This window comes from Watersipora subatra, chromosome 1 (genome assembly GCF_963576615.1).
Source record: "Watersipora subatra chromosome 1, tzWatSuba1.1, whole genome shotgun sequence".
Taxonomy (NCBI): domain Eukaryota; kingdom Metazoa; phylum Bryozoa; class Gymnolaemata; order Cheilostomatida; family Watersiporidae; genus Watersipora; species Watersipora subatra.
In genome coordinates, this window is record NC_088708.1 from 4,059,390 (window position 1) to 4,085,385 (window position 25,996).

General features: G+C 38.3%; 2 protein-coding genes across 3 annotated transcripts; one reads left to right on the forward strand and one right to left on the reverse strand.

The window, feature by feature from the left end:
* Positions 1 to 1,843: 1,843 nt before the first annotated feature.
* LOC137406869 (uncharacterized) lies at positions 1,844 to 5,819 on the forward strand. The gene is made up of 2 exons (XM_068093475.1): positions 1,844 to 2,065; positions 4,268 to 5,819. The coding sequence occupies exons 1-2, from the start codon at positions 2,029 to 2,031 to the stop codon at positions 5,344 to 5,346; spliced, it is 1,116 nt and encodes a 371-aa protein (XP_067949576.1). The 5' UTR covers positions 1,844 to 2,028; the 3' UTR covers positions 5,347 to 5,819.
* Positions 5,820 to 6,724: 905 nt separating this feature from the next.
* LOC137393579 (ras-related protein Rab-37-like) lies at positions 6,725 to 25,651 on the reverse strand. Of its 2 annotated transcripts, XR_010978304.1 has the most exons (9): positions 25,377 to 25,651; positions 23,394 to 23,504; positions 23,239 to 23,280; positions 20,952 to 21,018; positions 18,878 to 18,930; positions 17,586 to 17,708; positions 15,826 to 15,902; positions 7,128 to 8,082; positions 6,725 to 6,884 (listed from the first exon to the last, which is right to left on the reverse strand). XR_010978304.1 is itself a non-coding variant. In XM_068080205.1 (8 exons), the coding sequence occupies exons 1-8, from the start codon at positions 25,485 to 25,487 to the stop codon at positions 7,971 to 7,973; spliced, it is 696 nt and encodes a 231-aa protein (XP_067936306.1). In that variant the 5' UTR covers positions 25,488 to 25,651; the 3' UTR covers positions 6,919 to 7,970. The 2 variants fall into 2 exon arrangements, 1 of the variants encoding a protein (XP_067936306.1); XM_068080205.1 differs by lacking the exon at positions 6,725 to 6,884 and having other exon boundaries at positions 6,919 to 8,082.
* Positions 25,652 to 25,996: the final 345 nt, after the last annotated feature.

Here is a 25,996-nt window from a genome sequence, read left to right on the forward strand (position 1 = left end):
GTATTTCCATTTCACTGGTGTTTATTATTACATTGTGTTTATACGTATTTGTTGTTCAATTGGGTTTATATGTATGTATTATTCACTTGTACTAACATGTATTTATTTTTTAATTATGTTAATATGTACTTATTATTTAATTGTGTTTATATGTAATCCAAAATTCTTTTAGAGATGCCATCTGTAGTTTATAAATTGGCTTCGAGAAACCCACAATGAAGAGAACAATGACTGCAATGTGAGGCGGATAAAATAATTCCTTGTAGTGAAAAGGTTGAATTTTTAGAACCAGTTGGTACTGTTTTGATAGGAACTCGTTATAGCAATCCTTGCTTGAGTTCATCACTTTCTCTAATCTAGTCCTTCTCCATACGCATATGCTACACTATGTTTGTTATGACATTCATTATCAACATTATTCTTTCCTCCAACCCTAGTTTGCGCCTAGCCGTCCTAAACTGCTCTCTTTCTCTCATGTTATGTCATGTCAAACTGTTATAGTCATGTCAGTCCTGTTATGGAAGTACACTGACTCTAGGGCCTTTTGTTATAGTGATGTCAGTCCTGTTATGGAAGTACACTGACTCTAGGTCCTTTTGTTATAGTGATGTCAGTCCTGTTATGGAAGTACACTGACTCTACCGCCTCTTGTTATAGTCATGTCAGTCCTGTTATGGAAGTACACTGACTCTAGGGCCTCTTATTATAGTCATGTCAGTCCTGTTATGGAAGTACACTGACTCTAGGGCCTCTTGTTATAGTCATGTCAGTCCTGTTATGGAAGTACACTGACTCTAGGGCCTCTTGTTATAGTCATGTCAGTCCTGTTATGGAAGTACACTGACTCTAGGGCCTCTTATAGTGATGTCAGTCCTGTTATGGAAGTACACTGACTCTAGGGCCTCTTGTTATAGTCATGTCAGTCCTGTTATGGAAGTACACTGACTCTAGGGCTTCTTCTTATAGTCATGACAGTCCTGTTATAGAAGTACACTGACTCTAGGGCCTCTTGTTATAGTCGTGTCAGTCCTGTTATGGAAGTACACTTACTCTAGGGCCTCTTGTTATAGTGATGTCAGTCCTGTTATGGAAGTACACTGACTCTAGGGCCTTCTGTTTGAAGAAGAGAAAAAGAAGGACACTTTGATGCTGCTTATCTTCAATGTTTCACATATTTCTAAAATAGATTAGCAGTAATTCTGTGTAACCCTTCTTGTTGCATTAACATATGTAGGTCTTCTGGTCCGTACATGATGAATAGTGTTGAATAGCCATTGTTAGCTAGGCACACTTCGGGGAAGTTACTGCGGAGCAGCTTCATTGCTTCTGCTTATTTTCCAAGCTTCTGGTGTAAGTCTTTTACAATAACAAAAAAGCAGTTGCTGATGGTTGTTGACGGTTGCTGACGGTTCAAAGACGTTATGTTATGCATCTGTTTATTTGCTATCTTGTCATACACTGTTCGGTGAAGCGCCCAAACAGCCCATCCAGGTCAGGTCAAACGAGGGCCTGAGGCCACGCTGTTCCAATATGAGCTATGATAAGGAGCATATAATTACAGCAATTATTTGCTGTCAACTTCTATTTAATTGACATGAGAAACTGCGAATGCATTCCACTGATAGCCAATAACCCTGATAAACATAACTATAAGCTGTCTTTGATGAAGTGACTATTATATTAGCGCTGGTCCATCAGGTCAGAATGATGAACATTGGCGAGACGGTACGGGGTATGTAAGCCTATGAAGATAAAAAGAATGCTGGGTTTAACACACAGGATGTTCTATATTGGCTAAAGAAATATTACATCAGTGTGGATATGACAATGCATAGTGCATTGCCAACTATCAGAAGAAACACTAATAATAAAATGTATGCATATCGCTGTCAGCTTCAGTTTTCATGTAAGCACCTGCAGCAACTGCTGAGTGGCTAGGCATCCTTTACCTACTGATCGCGCTAGCAAAGGGGTTACCATTCAGCAAGTGCTGAAATACTGAGTTTTAGTTCTCCTGTTTGGGGAGTCATGCTGCGACAGACTAGCGATCGATCGGAGGAGAATGGTATGTATTCTTCTCGTTGGATTCTACTGCAGTTGTTACTGTTCACATTGTTACTGTTATTCACATTGTTACTGTTAATCACATTTGTTAGTTCTGCACTATCACTATACTGCTGATGTAAAGATATTCTAAAAATATTGTTAATAAAAAGTATTTTAGACTAATACAACGCATTGTATAATTTTTAGAAAACCCTAACATAACGTTAAAAAATACACGGTTTTTACATTATAAGGCCAGCTGTAGTAACTCTTAGTTTTTGAAATTTTTCTTATCTGCCAGGCTGCTGATTTTCTGCTATTGCCAGATGACCTACGTATCAATCAGACGTTCATTAGCAATAGCAGCAAACTATTCATTAAACGCTAATCTGACAAAACAGAGAGGGAGAGCCTAGCGCTTTCAGCGTAACCAGGACCCTCCATATAGCCTAGAATCGTGAAGCCTGTGAGAGGAAAGAACTATCTTTAAATTTAGTTATTTTAGACTACCACCTTCCGTACTCTGAGGCTAGATTATAAACAGTGCCTGTACATTGACAGACACAACTTCTAGCAGATCTCTAATAAGTAATAATGGTATATTGATGGTGCCTTTGTACAAACTTTCCTATTAGCATACCTTCTGACCCTGGACAGTAGACCTAGCTGTCCTCTACCCTAGTACCACAGTTCATAAGGCCATGTCAGCGTGCAGGCTACTTACCTAGCTTATGTCAATCTCTCACTCCAGGGTGTGGAGCCCCCAGAGCCTTTCCTATGTTAGCTTCAGAAGGATTTACCACGGGTATAATATTCCAGCCTTTTCTACCAAATAACAATACATAAAGTATATGAAAAGTCAATCTAATCCAACTGGTTTAACAGACTCTGCACTGTCATTATCTACACCATATTTAGTTCCTTCCTCAGCTTAATTTGAATACTCGTACACTGGACACATGTATAGTGAATGTTCGTACTCTAGACACATGTACAGCGAACGCTCGTACACTAAACACATGTATAATGGATGCTCGTACACTGGACACAAATATAGTAAACGCATTTATGCACTTGGAAATTTGTACACTTAACAGTCATACACAAATACTCAACAGAAATTAACAGAACCATATACGAATGAGATAGCCTTTCAATACTGTCTGGACATTTCAATCAGTTGACTAAAACATTTTTTTCCTGTTTCTCATGATTTCTAAGACGCTGATTTATGCTTGTTACTATTTGATAAGGTCATTAGGCTGGTTGACCAGGGTTCTTGTTTACTCTGCAGACTCTAGCATCATCATTGCCGGTCACTAGCTGTAAGCAGTAAGCCACTGCAGTATCCCTCTGGGTGTCACTGATAACATCATTAATGCAAAAATAGCTGCCTTTTCTGCAAAAATGTGCTCAGATGATTCTGTCAAAGCCGGTCAACCGATCTCCCGTTCATCTCCTCTTTCTTCCAACCTCATACCTACCGATCAGTGCAGCTTGCGAGGCGCTAAATTAGTGCTGGGCATGAGTACTTCTTGGCCAACGAGTTTAGAATCGTCCCTTTCCATTCGGGTCTTTTGAGTATCGGGTAGCTAGTAGTGCTTGGCACGAGTACTTCTTGGCCAATAGGTTTTTTCGGGTATGGGGTTTGTTGATACGGATTTCATGTCTAAACTTTCTAAACATCGAACATATCTTAAAATTTACAATGCAATTATAATTCTATTCAATTGATTATTTTTTACTATTTTCTATTGACTGATATTCGTGCTCGCAACGTTAACAGGCAGGTCATTAAACAGTGCTCATAGCGCAGTACGCGATAGACCGAGTTTTTGTCCACTCTACTCGACGGATTCGTGTACCAAAACTCAAATCGCAAGTCAAAACCCGAACCCGCAAGATCAAAATTTCTATTACCCAAGACTTAAGAGAAGATAAACCTGCGAGTTCACTGAGTTTTATTACCCGTGCCCAGCACTACCCTGAATGCACTGGTAACATAAGTGAACCATGTAACAAAATCTAATTGCAAGAAGTATCACATCACATGCGGTTTCTCTCTCCTAGATGAAGTTGTTGAAGATAAGGCAATAATAATTAGGTTACACGAGAGCAGATGTTAATATGGATACGAGAGAGCTGTCTGAGACCAAGTGCTTGATGCATAGCACTTATATGATTGTTTGGGTAAGTGCTGATAGGTTACAGTATTTTACAGGAGGTAGATCAAGCACAGACGGCACAATGCCTGGTGACGTTCTGGAAAACACGATGAAACTGGACAAATTCGCCTACATAGCTGGAGATCTTGTGACAGGTACAGTTAGCGTACGATGCAGAAATGCGGTCGAGCTAATCTGCATGCATGTGAAGCTGATCGGAGAAGGAATGACGCAATACTTTAAAGCCAAGTTCAGATCAAAAAAGCTGTGCGAAATAAAAGTTCCACCGATATCGGTCAAAGAACATTCAGTTGAGTCTACGAAAGCGTGGAAGATCCCATTTTCTCTGCAGCTGGATAATAGCTTGCACTCATCTATAGACTGCGGGAAGAAAGGAAAGGTTTGCTACTACCTGACTTGGGAGCTGCAAGTAAATGTTGGAGAATCAACTAGGAGCAGCCAAGAGATACGCATCTTAGCCAATCAGAGTCTTAATAAGATATCGAGACGCGAGATGGCAGGAAGTAATGCCGAAGAAGAAGAGTTTGATGCGATGAAGTTGCAGTTGTACTCCCCTGCCGACACTTACCTAGCAGGAGAGAAGATTCAATTTCACGCCTATATTGAAAACCATAACAAAAAACTGTTAAAGAAAGTTGCAGTTTTGTTAATCCAGAATGTTCTTTTTTATAAATCTTCATCTCGAGACGAGATGAAAGGGCGAACGAGGTCATTTCTTATGAGTGCTATTGATAAATCAGTTCAACTTAAACAGCATGAAGACATGGAATGGAACGGTGAGATACAAATTCCTGACCCAGTTGCTCCCAGCGAGGATGGATTTCATAGAATCAGTTATGAGTTAGTGCTCGTTGCACTGATTAAAGGGAAAAAGTCAAGTATTCGTGCTGTTTTTGATCAGGCAAGGTACCACTTCGACATAGCGCAATACCAAGATGATTATTTCAGAGACTTCCTTCCGCATGCACGTTGTGATTTGTTTATCGGCAGTCACCATGGAAACAAGCGGTCATCATGTATGGGTTCCAACCAACCTCCTATCAAAGCTTTGAATGAAATTTGGAAATCCAGGACTAAAAGAGAAACCAAGTCACAAAGGTTAAAGGTCACCTAGAGCATCATCATATGAGACTTCATCCATGTGTCTGGGTTCAAAAGCTGGAGTCAGGAAGAATGACACCTAGTAAGCTACTTTGTGTTACTAACTTGGCTTTGATAACATGTTATTCATCATTTACCATCCATTGGTTTTCACAGACCTAGCAGTTGTCTTTGGTAGGAGTGTCATTACAGTTAGTTACCAACTTTTAAAATATGCTAAATTTACTAAAACATTTTGAGTGCCATACTTGATGCACTTTTTATAGTTTTTGCTGGTAATAGTTCTACAACTACTTGGTTGACAATTCCTGTTTTATGCATGATGTAATATATTATATATAATAGTAAATCGTGTATTAAAGTGATTTGGTTGTAGGACTTGCCTTTACTTAGTAAGACAATCATTTCTTTACCAGAACTACTACAAGTAAATTGTATTCCAATGATTGGAACAGTCTAAATTAGTCAAATAAAAGCTTGTTATTTAAACAATTATTTTGGCTGGCTGACTAAATGGTATAGATTGATTATAATGATGTAGCATTGTATAGCAAGCATGGTTAACTAGTGTCATAGGACATAACTTTGGATAAATGTTATCCTCATAACACACCATTGAACTTCTACCGAAGGTGCCAGCTTAGTACATACATTTAGTTGGAATATGAAAGACTGTTTGATGTTCATGCTGTCTGACTGTATGGCTGATAGGCATGTCTGTCAGCTAGCCCTGCTGCCAACTGTGCTCCAAAATACTCTATTAATTACTCGTTTTAACCTGTCTAATAAGTTAGGACGGCTTCACAGCAGTTGCCATCTCAAATGGATTCATGTTCGATAAGCATTAGGTAACTTGAGACAGAACGCCATTAAAAAACAAGAATACTCTTTCCTTGCATGTTTTCTATGGATCACTCCTACACATTTACTTTGAGCATTTCCCAGCAACTGTAGAAGTTACCTGCTTTACCATGCCATGTTTTCAAGTTCATATATAGCCTTGAAGTGTAACACCATGTTACCTGTTATGAAATCGAGCTCATAGCACATGTCAAGCATCACCTCTTCTAGCAAACCTTCAGTGGGAATGTATTTACATTTTACTTTGAGGGTCACCTTACCTTACTGAAGGTTAATGAAGGGTCACCTTACCTTGAACTGATGACCATTACGACACAAACTTGGGTGCATCTGCATTCTAATATGGAGTATCATATCCACAGGTGAATGAGAGAATTGTACAAATGTATTGTAGTATTGAAAGCTAAGGAGGGAGTAGATAAACCAATAAATTACGCAACAAAATAGAGGCATAATTATGTAGACTACATTTTAACTATATTTTAGGTAGAATCCAGGATTGTTAGATTGCTAAATACTTCAGACAAACAAAAAGGATACATATCTGTATTTTTCACAAACATAAGTGCAAAATCAAACCGCAACAATAATAAGGCATTCATATGCAGCTTGTGCGTTACCTGGCAGCTCTGCAATGAGTAAGTACTATATAACATGCCGACATGAAAATGCAATGAGTAAGTACACGCACTATATAGCATACCATGAAAATGCAATAAGTACGCACACTATATAACATGACAACGTGAAAATGCAATGAGTAAGTACACGCACTATATAGCATACCATGAAAATGCAATAAGTACGCACACTATATAACATGACAACGTGAAAATGCAATGAGTAAGTACACACTATGTAACATGCCATGGAAATGCAATGAGTAAGTACACACTATGTAACATGCCATGGAAATGCAATGAGTAAGTACACACTATGTAACATGCCATGGAAATGCAATGAGTAAGTACACACTATATAACATGACAACATGGAAATGCAATGAGTAAGTACACACTATGTAACATGCCATGGAAATGCAATGAGTAAGTACACACTATGTAACATGCCATGGAAATGCAATGAGTAAGTACACACTATGTAACATGCCATGGAAATGCAATGAGTAGGTACACACTATGTAACATGCCATGGAAATGCAATGAGTAAGTACACACTATATAACATGACAACATGGAAATGCAATGAGTAAGTACACACTATATAACATGACAACATGGAAATGCAATGAGTAAGTACACACTATGTAACATGCCAACATGGAAATAAAGTCTAGCAATAAAATATTGAAAGTAAGTAGTCAAAAAATAGATTAGCTTTTCTATTTTAGTGAAAGTACAGGCCTAAATGCTTTAAAAGCTAATTCTAATAAAAAAAACACTGAACAATGCAAGAGATGATCAGGAGGCATTAACACAAAATTATGCCTTTTTAAAGAAACGAGTACTTGTTACAGATACTTGAAAGTTAAAGGAATGTGATGACATGTTGATGCAAAGGAGATACTAAACCAAAACCAACAAAATACAACAACTTCAAAAAGCTGGCGCAAATATAGACTCGTTACTGACTATTCGTGTCTATTGTTGGTTTTCGCATTTTTAAATAATTTATTAGTTTTATGTCTGCTTACGAAAGGCATGTTACGATATCCTATAGCTGTTCTCAAAATGATACTGTTCTAGCATAAAAATAATATCACATTTGCTATTCCCACTTTATACCAACTGTAGGAAATCTTCACACAACGGAGGATTAACAACTACAACCGCCAGTAGAAGTATTCTGAGAGATATAACTACGAAGACTCTTCCTTCCATCTGGTTTCCCTTGCGCATGGTCACCACATTTTAATTCTCGAAGTGTCCTGCAGCACAACAAGAGTCTGTCCTGAACTATTTAGCAAATATATATATATATATGAGTAATCATGTACACTGAGCAACATCAAGCAAGCACCTGAGCTCTGTGCTAGCTGCGTAGCTGGGCACTGTTGCAGCCAGCTAACTAGCAGCACCTATACCCTGCATCACCTGTAGCCTGCAGTACCTATAACTTGCAGCACCTGTATACTACAGTACCTATACCTTGCAGCACCTGTAGCCTGCAGTACCTATACCCTGGAGCACCTGTAGCCTGCAGTACCTATAACTTGCAGCACCAGTAGCCTGCAGTACCTATACCCTAGAGCACCAGTAGCCTGCAGTACCTATACCCTGCAGCACCTGTAGCCTGCAGTACCTATACCCTGCAGTACCTATACCCTGCAGCACCTGTACACTGCAGTACCTATACCCTGCAGTACGTATAACTTGCAGCACTTGTAGCCTGCAGTACCTATACCCTGCAGCACCTGTAGTCTGCAGTACCTATAACTTGCAGCACCTGCATACTGCAGTACCTATACCCTGCAACACTTATACCCTGCAGTACCTATACCCTGGAGCACCTGTAGCCTGCAGTACCTATAACTTGCAGCACCGGTAGCCTGCAGTACCTATACCCTAGAGCACCTGTAGCCTGCAGTACCTATAACTTGCAGCACCTGTATACTGCAGTACCTATACCCTGCAGCACCTGTACACTGCAGTATCTATACACTGCAACACCTGTACACTGCAGTACCTATACCCTATGACACCTGTAGCCTGCAGTACCTATACCCTGCAACACCTATACACTGCAGAACCTATACCCTGCAGCACCTGTAACCTGCAGTACCAATACCCTTCAGCACCTCTGGGTCATATACGCTGCAACATCTGTATACTGCAGTACCTGGATACTGTAATATCTGTATACCCAAGAGTATGTATGAACACAAAATAAAAAGTGTCAGCCTTTCAGGTACTCAGCCTGTCAGTCTCGGTTGGTCAAGTCTGATGATAAATCATCAATCAAGCCATGATCATATCATTCATGCCCTAAATATCAGCCGATGCAGCATGCCAAAGGGAACTAGCTTTTAGGAGAAAAACTAGGAAAAAACTTTCAACAAATTCAATTTGAAACGCCGATCACCCTGACAGAGCTCGGCACGCTTCCTCATCCATCGTAGCTTAGTAACTCTTGAGTTGAAGTATTAACGACCTGTTGTTAAACATGGCAAGAAGCTGCTTATATCAAACTGTTGTGTAAAGGTTTATAAGGCTCATTTGTACCAGAATGATTTATCGGCGTTGCTTCAACCTCGAGAAAATCGGAGTTGGAACGGTTTCTAGTCTGTTTATGATTTGAAATACATTTTACAGAGACTTCACACCAAACCAGCTCAAACTTCGACTATACAAAATGGGTCACCATTTTAACTAATGAAATACAACATCGATATCCATTCAATTTTGACCACTATCCCCATAAATGCAAAAGCAAGTCACACCGTTGCCCCATATCATATACATGCTAATTCTTATAGTGATAAACTTTACTATAATAAGAGCAGTGTTCGTCCGTCCGTGCGTAGCCACGCCAAGAGCGTTAGGAAAAAAATTACCACGCACAGGAATTGAACCCAGATACTCTAATTTACAGATCGGCGCTCCACACACTCCACCACTCAGCCGCCTCCCCACACTCCACCACTCAGCCGCTCCACACACTCCACCACTCGGCCGCTCCACACACTCCACCACTCGGCCGCTCCACACACTCCACCACTCGGCCGCTCCACACACTCCACCACTCGGCCGCTCCACACACTCCACCACTCAGCCGCTCCACACACTCCACCACTCAGCCGCTCCACACACTCCACCACTCAGCCGCTCCACACACTCCACCACTCAGCCGCTCCACACACTCCACCACTTAGCAGCTCCACACACTCCACCACTCCACACACTTCACCACTCAGCCGCTCCACACACTCCACCACTCAGCCGCTCCACACACTCCACCACTCAGCCGCTCCACACACTCCACCGCTCCACACACTCCACCACTCAGCCGCCTCCCCACACTTCACCACTCAGCCGCTCCACACACTCCACCACTCAGCCGCTCCACACACTCCACCACTCGGCCGCTCCACACACTCCACCACTCGGCCGCTCCACACACTCCACCACTCGGCCGCTCCACACACTCCACCACTCGGCCGCTCCACACACTCCACCACTCAGCCGCTCCACACACTCCACCACTCAGCCGCTCCACACACTCCACCACTCAGCCGCTCCACACACTCCACCACTTAGCAGCTCCACACACTCCACCACTTAGCAGCTCCACACACTCCACCACTCAGCCGCTCCACACACTCCACCACTCAGCCGCTCCACACACTCCACCGCTCCACACACTCCACCACTCAGCCGCCTCCCTACTTCTTGAATTAATTATGCACATACTCTGACCTCATGATCTATCACAACGCACGGAACTGCCAAGCGTACTAACAGGAATAATTTAGTTCGTCTACGATAAGTTTTTGGTTGATTGAACAAAACAAATGAACCGGATGTGGGAGGTTCCCGATGAATACATTCGTGACGGCAACTCGGTAATTAGTTGCTCAGTATTTATCGATTTTAATGCCATTTTTAACGGATCCTTTGGGAGAACAGGATACACCCCCATTTTTTTACGATCACATTTTTGGTGTTATCATGAGATATGGTTGGTCAATTTCTTGTTGTGCTCCGTCAATGACGAACGTAAAAAATGAATAAACATACTATGCAGCCTTTCACCGCTCTTGTGTCGGTGACTAAAACAAAACAGTTTTTACAACCGATTTGCGTTTCACACTAAACTGACTTTAATGGCGTTGAAGCAACTCAGACTAATCGTCCCGGTATAAACACACCCGAATAGTTATAGTCAGTCACAGGTGAATACTTTATACATGACTTGTGTAATTCAGTCTTACTCTATACCCTTCACTCTACAAATATTGCTAAGACAGTGGAACCTCGGTTCTCGGACATAATCCGTTCCAGAAGGTTGTTCGAAAACTGAGTTTTTTGAGATCCAAAACAAATTTTTCCATTAGAATTAATATTTATATATCTTAATCCGTTACAAGTTGAGAAAACAACTTTGGTAAAGTATTTTTTTTAACATTTTACACAATAAACTGTACTGTATACTATAAATAAAAATGGGTAGATATACTGTAGATCGTGTTTAATTTTAATAAAACATTTTCTATCTATGACGATGAAAAAAAACACAAAAAGTAAACATTTCATAAGTTTTGCTTTTAAAACATCAAAAACATTAAAAGTTAAAGCACATAAATTACATAAGTACTGTTTCAGCTTATTCAAGGTCTTCAATATCTTGGCTTTCAAATGAGCCATTGTTGGACATGGTGGGACAGACATTGGTTGGTGTTTATAGGATTTCCCCAGAGCTCTACCGCAGAAACCTTCAATGGTATAGGCTCGGAAATTGTGCCGTCACAATTTTCATATTTGGTGTTGTGTGCTCTTACCGCTTATTTTATCGCTTACCGCTTATATTTATCAACTACGATAATGACGCTAGTGGCATGCGAAGGTAGGACAACTCCAGAGAACCAATGAAGATGACAAAGGAATCAGTGTTATTAGCTTTTTACGTACAGATTAATTTTATGATAATTAACTCAGATTCCAAGCACCATACTATGCTTTCCCGATGATATTATGCACTAGCCCACTCTTTTTATTGTGATGTTGAGGGGCACGACTGAGGCTAATTAGTTTCAAGCATTGCGTGATCTCGCAAGAGTGCAATTTACATATAGTCCTAGGGCCACACCACTGCAGGTCACAATTTAATCGATGTGATTACATTACCCTAGGACACTTATATTTCGCTAGTATTTAGTTTCGTGAGTAGCTCGCAGACTAAAATTTCGGAGCAACTTAATTTCGCAGCTCTGATGAGTGCGAAAATATAGTGATGTGGAAATAAATGCAGTGGAACAAACATAATTAGATTCCTCAGGTTCAGTTCACCGATAAAAAAAAATTTCAATTTGCGACTAGGTTGTAATTGTGAACCGCAGGTAGAATGGTGTGGGCAAGGTCGATAATGCAATTTGATCGCTTGCTGCCATTTGTTTCTTGGACTATCAACAGGCCCGTTTTCACTGGGGCAGCTAGCTGGCCGGCTGAGCCGCCCCAACTTTTTGGGAACTTTTTACGGTAAGTGCAGTCCAACTCGGATAACTCGCCCTCGGATAAAATGTAACATTTCATCTCAAACACAAGGTCAACTCAAACGGATTTGTTTGGTCAATTTCAACGCAATGATAAATTCCTTCAGATAACTCGACCTCAACATCATTTATTCGAAAAGTTATTTGCCCAGCGGCCATGGACGCGGTTTTTATCGCTGTGGAATATCACTTCATTCCAAGCCATAGAGACAAACCTCAACTTCTAGTAGTTCTTAGGCATCATTATTATCATCATCAGAGGCAAAATATTTTTGTTAATGACTTTTATAAAGGTTTGCAGAAGATTAAGTTTTATCAAACACCCGCTTGGCCATGTCCCATCGAAAACGTAAAAGTCTCCGAATGAACTTAAAATAAAATCCGCAAAATTGATATTTGTTAAAACGCTCAAAAGGAAAAGATGTCTTTTTTCTGAGCGTTTTAACTGCGGTCATGTTTTGCCTATTTTAATTTAAAAACGTCTCGTCAGTCACATCACTTAAAACAAAACAAATCTCAAAAAATTACAAGTTATTGAAGAGGTGTCAGTGGTGAATCCAAACCTTTCCAGAGCCATGCTGCTTGTGTAGTACTGCGAGTGTCAGTGCATGTGTCTTATTTTCTTTCAACACACGGTGCTCACTGCATTGATTGATGTCCCCAGCAAACGATAATCTACTAATTCGTGTGCATTGACATCAAATTCCTATCATTATAAATCATTCTTAATGGGAAAATAATCATAATTAATTGCAAAATAATAACGTAATAAATTTTGATAGTCAAATTATTTTGTTGGTTTATATTTTAACGATGCTATAGTGGTCGTTAAAAACGTTAAAATAAATGTCGTTATAAAATTCCATTCTACAGTATCAATGAACAAAGCTATTTAGTTTCGCTTTTTCGCTCGTTTATTATGATAGTTTAGTTTTGCACATGAAACTTTCGCGACAGGATGACACCGCGAAAACGCGAAAGTTAGATGCCGCGAATACATAAGTGTCCTAGGGTACCACCATGGGTGGTTGACAACCAGGTATGTTGTTAGTGGTCATTTCCGTTTTTGTTTAATTTTGTTGTAGAAGCCAATTGAAATAAATCAATCGTTGGGGTTGGCTCCCTGCACTCCGGGTTTGTTCAAAGTAGAGAAGCCTAGTGTAAATAACTTTATCTGCCTATAAGCTAGTATCATATACAGAATGATTAATTTAACTGTCCAATACACCTGTTTTCTATTTTCCATATACTGTAATTTATTCGAATATACGGTAATATAAATATTGTAATTTTTATATTTTTTTTATATTCAATTACTAATTAGTTTTTAATCAAATTATTAATCATTTCTGTATGGGACAAACAATGCCATCATATAAAACGATGTGATAACAATTACTATAAATGCTTAAAATGAACGAAAGGATGAAAAAGTAAACTTTAACAATCACCCGAAATCTATTAACTCAGAACATGTGTTTGTATTGGTCGGGCGTTAGCACGATCCCCGGGCATTGTTGATTATCTATAATGCTATGTAGTTTATTATTAGCGCTCTCTGGGTTTAACAGCACCGATTGTCACAGAAAAGTGCACCCTCAATGGCAGCGAAAGGGATCGACGATTTAAGGCTAAATGATAATTATGAAATCACATTGTGGGAACCACAACCAAGTGTTTTTTTTATTGCAGGACATACTTTTGACACCCTGTTTTTCATAGTTCTATTATTCTTTGTGTATTGAATATAAGCTCATTCGAAAGTCAAGACTCTGAATCCCTGATGTACTGAAATATATGATAAAAGTACTTATGTAATTGATGTGCTTTAAGATACAATACCAAAAATTGCAGAAATTGATAAGGAAACAGAAAAAAATGCAACAGATCAGTTACATCAAAAATTGTGTGAAAAAGAAAATATAAACAGCAATAGCCTGTTTACTTCGCATCTTTGAAGGAAAATCCTCCTCCAAAACAATTTAGGGTAACTCAATTGGAGAAGTTGTCTCCCTAGAAAATCTTTTCGATAGAGGAAACGTCATCCCAGAAATCATTCCTTCCTTTTTTTGTAAAGAATTTATGAACCGTATGTTTCCATGTTTTCTATGAAAACGAATGTTTCCATGCTGTTCCCGGAGCTGTTCGGGATGTTTAATTCCAATGCGCATGCTCTAATTTGGTCGAGAACCGAATTTATGTTCGAGATCCGAGACGAATATATCTCAAAGTTTTTGGTTGAAAACCGAGTTAGTCGAAAACCATAGCGTTCGAGAACCGAGGTTCCACTCTATACATATATTTGGAGTAATATTGTGTAGCATATCTGGAACAATACTGAAAGCCATAGTTTCTGCATTCTGGTTGCGCCATAGTACTTTTAGTATGCTTAGCCAATGGTTTAAAGTGTGTTGAAACTACATTTTATAGCCTATTTGTTCGGGGGTTGAATCTTCAGACTACTCCGGTATACGTTACTAAAACTATATGTGCTTTTATTACTTCTAACCCTTGGAACTGAGAACTGTAAGGAAGTAAACGCCATAGTTGTTTGGTTAGTACTGTCAGGAAACAAGTCATACAGTTGTGTAGTTAATACTCTCAGGAAACAAGTCATACAGTTGTGTAGTTAATACTCTCAGGAAACAAGTACTACAGTTGTGTAGTTAATACTCTCAGGAAGCAGGTCATACAGTTGTGTAGTTAATACTCTCAGGAAACAAGTCATACAGTTGTGTAGTTAATACTCTCAGGAAACAAGTCATACAGTTGTGTAGTTAATACTCTCAGGAAACAAGTCATACAGTTGTGTAGTTAATACTCTCAGGAAACAAGTACTACAGTTGTGTAGTTAATACTCTCAGGAAACAGGTCATACAGTTGTGTAGTTAATACTGCCAGGAGACAAGGCATACAGCTGTGTAGTTAATACTCTCAGGAAACAATTCAAACAGCTGTGTAGTTAATACTCTCAGGAAACAATTCAAACAGCTGTGTAGTTAATACTCTCAGGAAACAATTCAAACAGCTGTGTAGTTAATACTCTCAGAAAACAAGTACTACAGTTGTGTAGTTAATACCCTCAGGAAACAAGTCATACAGTTGTGTAGTTAATACTGTCAGGAGACAAGTCATACAGCTGTGTAGTTAATACTGTCAGGAAAAAGCCTGAGCTATGAAAGCTGTGCCTAAATGTTAAGGTGCAATAACTAACAGAAATGATTTGTTCTAATAACTGATTTTGATCGAGCAAATTTACTGAGTATGGATCGAATGCACATTGCTCTCAAAGTTGTTGCACACTCCAGTGCACCATAATTTCGTAAACATGGGTATGGTATGCAACCGCCTTGCGTAGACACTTCTGACACCCAGATTATATTTGTGATGCAGTGGTAGAGTACTTGTCGCCATCTTTGAGAGACACCTTAATAGATATTCATTTAACAGCAATGCACATACCTCGCAAGAGCAGTGAAACATAACTCCACATTAAAACCAGATTTTGCGCTTGTCTCCATAAATGCCAGGCCAGATTCCTGCACAACAAATGAAGCAAGCATAAAAACAATGGAATCTCAGTAAAAGTATGTGGAGCCCATCAAAAAAACTTTTGCAGGTATCCTAAAATAATAAGCAAAAACAACTGCAGGTGATCTATGTAATAATAGTAGTCAAACATAGATTGAACAGGTGATCTATGTAATAATAGTAGTCAAACATGGATTGAACTGCAGATGATCTATGTAAAAATAGTAGTCAAACATAAATTGAACTGCAGGTGATCTATATAATAATAGTAGTCAAACATAGATTGAACAGGTGATCTATGTAATAATAGTAGTCAAACATAGATTGAACTGCAGGTGATCTATGTAATAATAATAGTCAAACATAGATTGAACTGCAGGTGATCTATGTAATAATAGTAGTCAAACATAGATTGAGCAGGTGATCTATGTAATAATAGTAGTCAAACATAGATTGAGCAGGTGATCTATGTAATAATAGTAGTCAAACATAGATTGAATATTGCTGAGTATATGCTATGTTTGTCAAGGCCACAGTTACAAAAACAAAGTTTCAGACAGTTTTGTGATGTTTCATATACTATATTTTTATGACGCTAATGATGCTGATGATGCGGAATTGTGTGCACATGTTTATTTACCATGCGGTAAGGGTTTCAATGGACATTCGCGTGTCGCGGATTAACGTGGATTAACGTGGATTAATGCGGATGCTTTGTTAAAAAAGACAAGGAATATTATGCCAGGAATCAACAGCGGCACACTCCTGTCTTGCTTAGCAGCACAGATCAGATTTGTGATCTTTAACATTTTCCATTTGTTTTTCAGCTGCTCGTAGCTTCAAGTGTCACTGAGCTGCTCTAGTAAGCTTCTAAAAATCTCTTGGTTCCTTGGAACCTTTTTATCAATCTGCTGTTGCACACTAATGTCATTTGTTGCACACTATGTCGTTCTATCAGAGATAATACCATAAAGGTCTCTTCACCCCTGAATCGGTTGTCAGGCAGTTGTTGTGGCAGGCAGGTGTCAGGCATTGTTCACAAGTATAACTATTGATATAAAAATTTATCTTTCAAGTTGAATGAAGCGCATGGAACTTCTGAAATCGAAATGGTAAAAACTGAAGCGTGAAAAATGTTTCAAATGGAATAGCTTGCCTGACATTTGTTTGCGTATCATTTGCAAAAGCAGTTTCTATCTTTCGCAAGCATGAAACATTTGGTCAGAAATTTGCAAAAAACAAAACCTTGCAGATGACACAAACTTGCGAATTACCTGCTTCATGGAAACATGGAGATAGATAAATTTGTTGTTATAAGTGGACCTGTTATTACCTGCCAATGCAACATAAAGACCTGCTATTACCTGCCAATGCAACATAAGAACCTGTTATTACCTGCCAATGCAACATAAGTTTTAAGCAAATGGTTACTATGCTGCAAGGGCTCAATTTATCTCTCTTAGTTCACATTATAAGCAAAGGGCATAACTCTGCTAAGCTCTTACCTCGCCTTAAATGATGACTCTACCCCAATGCTGACCTTACCCATGCTCTGTGCTGACCTTCCCTAACCTCCAAGTGACTTAGCCAGGCGCTTACCATACTCTACTTAGTGCAAGACTCGTTTATGATAGGTGATTCCTTCACCTTTATTAGGTGCTGACTTAACCTCTGCTCGACCCCATTCTTACCTCTGCAAGGTTCTGGCCCTGCTCAGTAGTTATAACTCGACTAGCTACTAAGTCGGCCTTGTTGCCCAGCAGCATGATTATAGCATCAGTTTTAGCTGACTCTTGTATTTCAGTGACCCAGTCCTAAAATATAGCATTTTGTATGAACCTTATATCGGGTGCATCGGGTGTTTATGTACATCATAGATGAAAGTCTCATTAGAACCTCAATGTAGGAGAGTGTACACTGTGAATATGAATAACTCTATGAAACAGATATAGATACACACTACACTTGTGGTAAAAATAGACCAATGACATTTACATTGTTCTACCATGCTTCAACTAAAGATAAACACACTATAACTGCAAATAAACACTATAAATTTAAAAAAAACATGATATAACTAAAGACAAACATGCGATAACTAGAAATAAACATGCTTTAACTGAGGATAAACACGCTAAAGATAAAAATAACTAAAGATAAACATGCTATAACTAAAGATAAACATGCTACAACTAAAGATAAACATGCTATAACTAAAGATAAACATGATATAACTAAAGATAAACATGATATAACTAAAGATAAACATGGTATAACTAAAGATAAACATGCTATAACTAAAGATAAACTTGCTATGACTAAAGATAAACTTGCTATGACTAAAGATAAACATGATATAATTAAAGATAAACATGATATAACTAAAGATAAACATGCTATAACTAAAGATAAACATGCTATAACTAAAGATAAACATGATATAACTAAAGATAAACACACTAGGTAAACACACTAGATAAACACACTATAACTAAAGATAAACATGATATAACTAAAGATAAACACACTAGGTAAACACACTAGATAAACACACTATAACTAAAGATAAACATGATATAACTAAAGATAAACATGCTATAACTAAAGATAAACATGCTATAACTAAAGATAAACATGATATAACTAAAGATAAACATGGTATAACTAAAGATAAACTTGCTATGACTAAAGATAAACATGGTATAACTAAAGATAAACTTGCTATAATTAAAGATAAACATGCTATAACTAAAGATAAACATGCTATAACTAAAGATAAACATGCTATAACTAAAGATAAACATGCTATAACTAAAGATAAACATGCTATAACTAAAGATAAACATGCTATGACTAAAGATAAACATGCTATAACTAAAGATAAACATGGTATAACTAAAGATAAACATGATATAATTAAAGATAAACACACTTTTACTAAAGGTAAACATATTATAACTAAAGACCGTCATGCACTACTCACCCGGACATTATGGAAACTCGTAGGGTTGGTCACATCATATACCAAGAGGAGAGCTAAAAAACAACTGAGTTCCATCATAAGCATGGTGAGACAATTGCCTTAAGCTAACACCAATTGCATGGAAACTAGAGCTGAAGTTCAGGAATTACTGTGCAACAGTTGTTCAGCAGTAACTACACAGCAAGGCTCAAGGTGTAGGCATATGGGTGTATGTAGGCAAATCATGTGTGGGCCCGAAATGAAAAAAAATAAAAAACAATCATGAACAAGCAAGAGAAATGCCAATAATCAACTACATGTATATAGATGCTCACGACAACTACTCTACATGACTAGATACAAGGAGATAGACAAGTTGTCAATATATAAGCTAATGAAATCAACTACTCTACACGACTAGATACAATGAGATAGACAAGTTGTCAGTATATAAGCTACTGAAATCAACTACTCTACACGACTAGATACAATGAGATAGACAAGTTGTCAGTATATAAGCTGCTGAAATCAACTACTCTACACGACTAGATACAATGAGATAGACAAGTTGTCAGTATATAAGCTACTGAAATCAACTACTCTACACGACTAGATACAATGAGATAGACAAGTTGTCAGTATATAAGCTACTGAAATCAACTACTCTACACGACTAGATACAATGAGATAGACAAGTTGTCAGTATATAAGCTGCTGAAATCAACTACTCTACATGACTAGATACAAGGAGATAGACAAGTTGTCAGTATATAAGCTACTGAAATCAACTACTCTTCACGACTAGATACAATGAGATAGACAAGTTGTCAGTATATAAGCTACTGAAATCAACTACTCTACACGACTCGATACAATGAGATAGACAAGTTGTCAGTATATAAGCTACTGAAATCAACTACTCTACACGACTAGATACAATGAGACAGACAAGTTGTCAGTATATAAGCTACTGAAATCAAGCCAAGCAGCTTATGACCCAAATTAAAGGTAAGCATAACAATGTAAGCAGAAAAGTTGCTGCAACTTTTCAAAGCAGGTTTGCAATCATCAATAAAATATATATCACAGGTTTTGAACCTATGGCCAGGCAGGTAGAGATATTCATTCGGGCATAGCTGCGCAACCAACACGTCAGCTGAGCTCCTCACCATAATACAATTATAAGTATATTAAACAAAACCACTCTACCAGAAACACTATTAAACTTTGAAAAGAAACAAAATCAAGCAATATAAATACCTTGCATCAGCTTCCAAAGTCTAAAAGAAGATGTTGACCATACAGACGTGAACCAGGGCTTAGCTGCAATTGTCTGTCCGATATTCCAACAAAAAATGAGCATACAGAGAAAGTTCAAACTATCGAGCATACAGAGGGGGTGCAAACTATCGAGCATACAAAGAAGATGCAAACTATCGAGCATACAGAGATGCAAACTATCGAGCATACAGAGGTGCAAACTATCCAGCATACGGAGGTGGTGCAAACTATTGAGCATACGGAGGAGGTGCAAACTATCGAGCATACGGAGGAGGTGCAAACTATCGAGCATACAGAGAAGATGCAAACTATCAAGCATACAGAGGAGATGCGAACTATCGAGCATACGGAGGAGGTGCAAACTATCAAGTATACAGAGGAGGTGCAAACTATCGAGTATACGGAGAAGGTGCAAACTATCGAGTATACAGAGGAGGTGCAAACTATCGAGCATACAGAGGTGCAAACTATCGAGTATACAGAGGAGGTGCAAACTATCGAGTATACGGAGAAGGTGCAAACTATCGAGCATACGGAGGAGGTGCAAACTATCGAGCATACAGAGGAGGTGCAAACTATCGAACATACGGAGAAGGTGCAAACTATCAAGTATATGGAGGAGGTGCAAACTATCGAGCATACAGAGGAGATGCAAACTATCGAGCATACAGAGGAGGTGCAAACTATCGAGCATACGGAGAAGGTGCAAACTATCGAGTATACAGAGGAAGGTCAAACTATTGAGTGCAGAATATGTGAGAGGGGCCAAGACTACTCGGCATGCAAACAATATTAAATGATAACTAAAACTGACCTTCCGCCTCTCGATAGTACGCTCGTGTAATGCTCCTGAACCTTTCTTGACCAGCAGTATCCCAGATCTACAAGTATATATCAAGCAAAATATTTCTGTACTACTGCAGCTATGAATACAAGGGAGACAACTCATGTTTGAACATCTGACCAAGAAAGCAGCGGAGGCAAGCAGCGGAGGCAAGCAGCGGAGGCCGCAACTAAATCAGAACCGCTGAAGAGGGGTGGGGCAGGTTACAACACAGAAGTGCTATTCCCTTGGAGCAGCATAACCTAAGTAGGCACATATGTAAAACGAAAAGAAAAAGGTTTTATCATAAATACACATTGACCTTTCTTTAAAAATTGAGCTTTTTAAGGAGTAGTTCTTAAGTGATAACAAAGAATTATTTTACAGGTTTCTAAATATATACATGTACACGCTGATAGTGTGCGGCTCTCCATGAATGATTCGAAACTTTTGTTATTTATACACTGCTATATTGCAATACTTGGGCACTTCCTGATGAGAATGTAAGCAAAATTGCTGTCATACAATTCCCTGGTTAAAACAAACTATTGAAATAAAGACTCTAACCAATACTAAACCAATGATATCCTCAATACTGATCAATACTACCCTCAATACTGATCAATACTACCCTCAATACTGATCAATACTACCCTCAATACTGATCAATACTACCCTCAATACTGATCAATACTACCCTCAATACTGATCAATACTACCCTCAATACTGATCAATACTACCCTCAATACTGATCAATACTACCCTCAATACTGATCAATACTACCCTCAATACTGATCAATACTACCCTCAATACTGATCAATACTACCCTCAATACTGATCAATACTACCCTCAATACTGATCAATACTACCCTCAATACTGATCAATACTACCCTCAATACTGATCAATACTACCCTCAATACTGATCAATACTACCCTCAATACTGATCAATACTACCCTCAATACTGATCAATACTACCCTCAATACTGATCAATACTACCCTCAATGATATTTCAACTCATAACAGTTATGAAGACAATGATTTCAAAGAACAAAAGCGAGGACAACTAACTCTTTCCAAACATTTCAAGCTAAAAAAATTCCATTAATCCGCAAAAAGCTATATAAATAGCTGTGCTTGTCTGCTGCACCAAACCATGGCCATAACGAAGAAGTCTTGCACCTATAGTTTGCTATGACACTGGTTAACTTTTCGAATGCAATGAGCTGTCTATTTAGCCGTTGCCTACCAATTTATTATTACTACCACCAGAAGGGATCACTCTGTAAAACAGCAGACCAGCGAATTATACGACTTGTTAAAGGTTGACGTGCAACAAAATTCACATTACAGTTATTTGATATCAAAAGATTCACCATGTCTTACTCTGCTGTGTTGTAGGTGCAAAATATGTGGAAATGTGATTACAAGCTCTTAAAAGCTCAAAAACGAACAGTTATTCGCAGCCATCACAAAACCGCCGTTGATTAGGAATCTCTTTCCAAAACGGCTCAAATGGGACATAGTTGTACAAGATGGCTTCTGTTTACACTTTCATGCAACCTCATTCGCCAAAATATTTTCGCAAATATACTTCACGCATTCAATAAAACCATGTCTACTGTTCTTACGCGTCTATTTTATCGTCATTGCAATGTTGTCACTTTCAGCACTGATATCCTATAACCTACTGTAAAAATTTGTTTAATTTTTTTAACCTTAGCTCGAAGGAGTACATATCATGGTCTGATAAACATGATGAGTCTGTTGGTCACCTGTGATAATCGAAAAATGCGGCAGAAATTATTCGTGTGAATTATGGGTCACATGATCAGATGACGACTAGACGATTAGACCAAGCCTAATCGATTAAACCAAGAAACAAACTGTAAAGTAGCGAGCATCTATATTTGATACGGAGTCTTTGGTAAAACCCGAAGTGTTTGTCATACACTAGTGCTACGAGAAGTTTTATATTGAGCCTTTTATTGGCCTTTCAATTTACGTGAGAACATCACGCGACAAAACAATAACCAAATGTAATGACTATGTCAGAGAAATAAACTGATTCCGATCTACGGCGGTTTTGTGATGGCTGCGATTAGCTGTTCATTTTTGAGCTTTTAAAAGCTTGTAATCACATTTCCACATACTTTGCACCTACAACACAGGAGAGTAAGACATGGTGAATCTGTTTTGTTGGTACTAAATAACTGTGATGTGAATTTGGTTGCAAGTCAACCTTTTAATTTTAAGAATAGTTCGTACACACCTGCATCTTTACTTTGACATCATCCACTTCTACCACCTTGTTCTAAAGAAAAGGAGTCAAGCTTTGTATAATTATGCAATATTGCATAATTCACATAAATACACTGGAATAAGAATATAAAAGGTCTGTAGCATTGGTAATAATAAAAGCCTTACTCTAAAATCAATGCCAACTGTGCAAATAAAACTCCCGGAAAGAAAGGTACCATCTCGGAACTTTGTGAGCAAACAAGTTTTTCCAACAGAAGAATCTCCCACCAACATCACCTAAAAATATAAGGCTACCATGATATGTAAACAGCACTACCCATCTGCATAGTAAATAATAAGGAAAACAAATAGAAAGCACAATTGTATGATATTTATTAAGCTCTGAAAAATCTGTGCGTCGTTTATGAATAAGTTTGTGGTTTCGAAGGTGTAGCCAGCTATCAATACCGTTTTATATTATTGAGTGCAATTACAAACTTTGAGTGCTGAAGCTGAAATTTTCGTTCAAAACTGAAACTGCCTTATGGCACTACACTTTCAACTTACAATATAACGTTGTATGATCGATGAAAAGCATTTGCATTGTTGAAGAAATTGCAGCCAAATGCGTTGCACGGATAACGAGGTAAGGTGAGATAAAGTGGATCACAAGGATAATGACACAATTGCCAAAAAATCTCTTGATCTGTGAATGGAAGATTAAGATCGCAAAACGAAACAATGCATCAAATCGGACTATAGCTCGATTTAAAATGAACATTAATCATATTGCTACACACACATTTTTTACTGAAGACTCGTGTTCAGGCCTGTATGGCGCCTTACAGTGCCTCGCATTCCGTGTTCTCAACTCGAGTTGTGTAACTCGAGTTGTATTTACAAACTCGAGTTTGCAAAAGTAAAGTGCAATATATTGGTATTAGGGTAGCATAACCGTAGATCTGGTTATATTATCAATGGTACATCAATAGGCACCCGTCAGCTAATAGAAATTAAGCTATGTATGTACTGTAAAACTAGAGCTATTGGCGAATTAGAGTGTCCCGAGTTTCAACTCAAGTTGTACAACTCGAGTTATATTTACAAACTCGAGTTTGTAAATATAACTCGAGTTACACAACTCAAGTTCATCAAAAACCCAGGCCGAGTTCTTTCAACAGCAACTCGAGTTCAACAATTCGGCTTGAGAACATGGAACGCGAAACACTGTAAGGCGCCATGCTAAACTAGGGCCTACTCATCATTTTATTTTTTCTAGCTATATTTTTTATATGGAATTTTTTTGGTGCATCATTAAACGTCATTGACATAATTTCTATGATTGTTCATTTTTGGTGTTCATTCAGTTTCTTGTCAGGTTCTAGAAAGATAACTCTTTTTTTCATTTGAAAAAGAAGTGGCCCGGCCCCCACATAGATGGTTTTTTAGTTTGCTGTTTACATTCTACAATTGTTTTTGTCTCTTTATACTTATATAAATAAATATGCGCAAATATCGCCAATATATATAATTTAAGTATGTATATATATTTAAATTATTATTAATCAATTATTAAATTTTATATAATATGCGCAAATGAAGTTCTGTAAATGAGACACCCCAATTACTCACTTTGATTTTTTTTACAAACCCAGGTTAGTTTTGCGTAACACAACTCGAGTTCATAAAAAAACCAGGCCGAGTTCTTTGAACACCAACTCGAGTTGAGAACACGGATCGCGAGGCACTGTAAGGCGCCATAGGCCTGCCAACTCTCACGCATTGGGCGTGAGACTCACACAATCACAAAAAAAATGAAAATGAGTGAGAAATGCGTGAGATTTTTGTCCCAATTTCCACAATTTTATATACATTATCATTGATACATCAATTGTCCCAAAACCAAATCTCAAGCATTGCCCCACTCTTGGGTTGGCAGGCCAGCTCGTGTTCTCTATGCAGTCATATAGGCTAAGATCACCAGATTGTTTGGTCTATATGAAACATTAAAACGATTTTTTAAAACAACATACAGTCTCTTACATTTCATAAACTTAAATCTTTTCAGCAATTATCTATCTGCATGATACAACGACAGTAAGGTGTTATTATTACAAAGTCGTCTCATCATAATATATAAACTATAAACGACTATATTAATGCAACAACCTTTGCTGTAATGTCAAATTCGGGAAGCGAAACGTGCTTTCTTGTAGCCAACTTTGCGCTAATTGCTGCGTCAGTAATACCATTTTTCACGGCACCAGATCCTCCATTCATCGCCTTTTTTATGTATTACTCAAGAGCCTATGGTCAGCTAAACCGCAAGTTTTGTATCAACGAAAGCTAACTGGCAGCGTCTTTGCACCAGCCTCAGAACCAAATACTGTACATGACTTTTTATAGACACATTAAAACCTTCAATTGTGCAGAAAGTTTGGACGCCGTCGGTAAATGCTAACCGTTAAAGTGATTGCGTAGCGTTCTTTTTCCAACTAAGGCGAAATCATGCATGAGTTTAGACTAAATTAAACTAAATTTCATAAATAAGTGGTAACGGGCCGTTGAAGCTCGTTCCACAAGCAGATCACAATGTTTCTTGCCAAAAGTAACCACCAACATAGCGACTACAACCAGCTGTAGCTCATATTGAAAGAGCAAATAACTTCGCTTAGGTAAAACTGGTTACGTACAGTTATCACATTCAGAAAACTAATTCCTGAAATAGTTGAAGTTTATTTTTCACATGGTTGCAGATAGATTGATAAAGTTAACAAAGTCTAGTAAGT

Excerpts from the sequence above, each read along its gene's own strand:
- LOC137406869 (XM_068093475.1), top strand. The coding sequence starts at position 2,029 with ATGCTGCGACAGACTAGCGATCGATCGGAGGAGAATG. Across the intron at positions 2,066-4,267 it reads CGATCGATCGGAGGAGAATG|GAGGTAGATCAAGCACAGAC; the intron begins GTATGTATTCTT and ends AGTATTTTACAG.
- LOC137393579 (XM_068080205.1), bottom strand. The coding sequence starts at position 25,487 with ATGAATGGAGGATCTGGTGCCGTGAAAAATGGTATTACTGACGCAGCA. Across the intron at positions 23,505-25,376 it reads AATTTGACATTACAGCAAAG|GTGATGTTGGTGGGAGATTC; the intron begins GTTGTTGCATTA and ends TTATATTTTTAG. Across the intron at positions 8,083-15,825 it reads TGTTTCACTGCTCTTGCGAG|GACACTTCGAGAATTAAAAT; the intron begins GTATGTGCATTG and ends GTTGTGCTGCAG.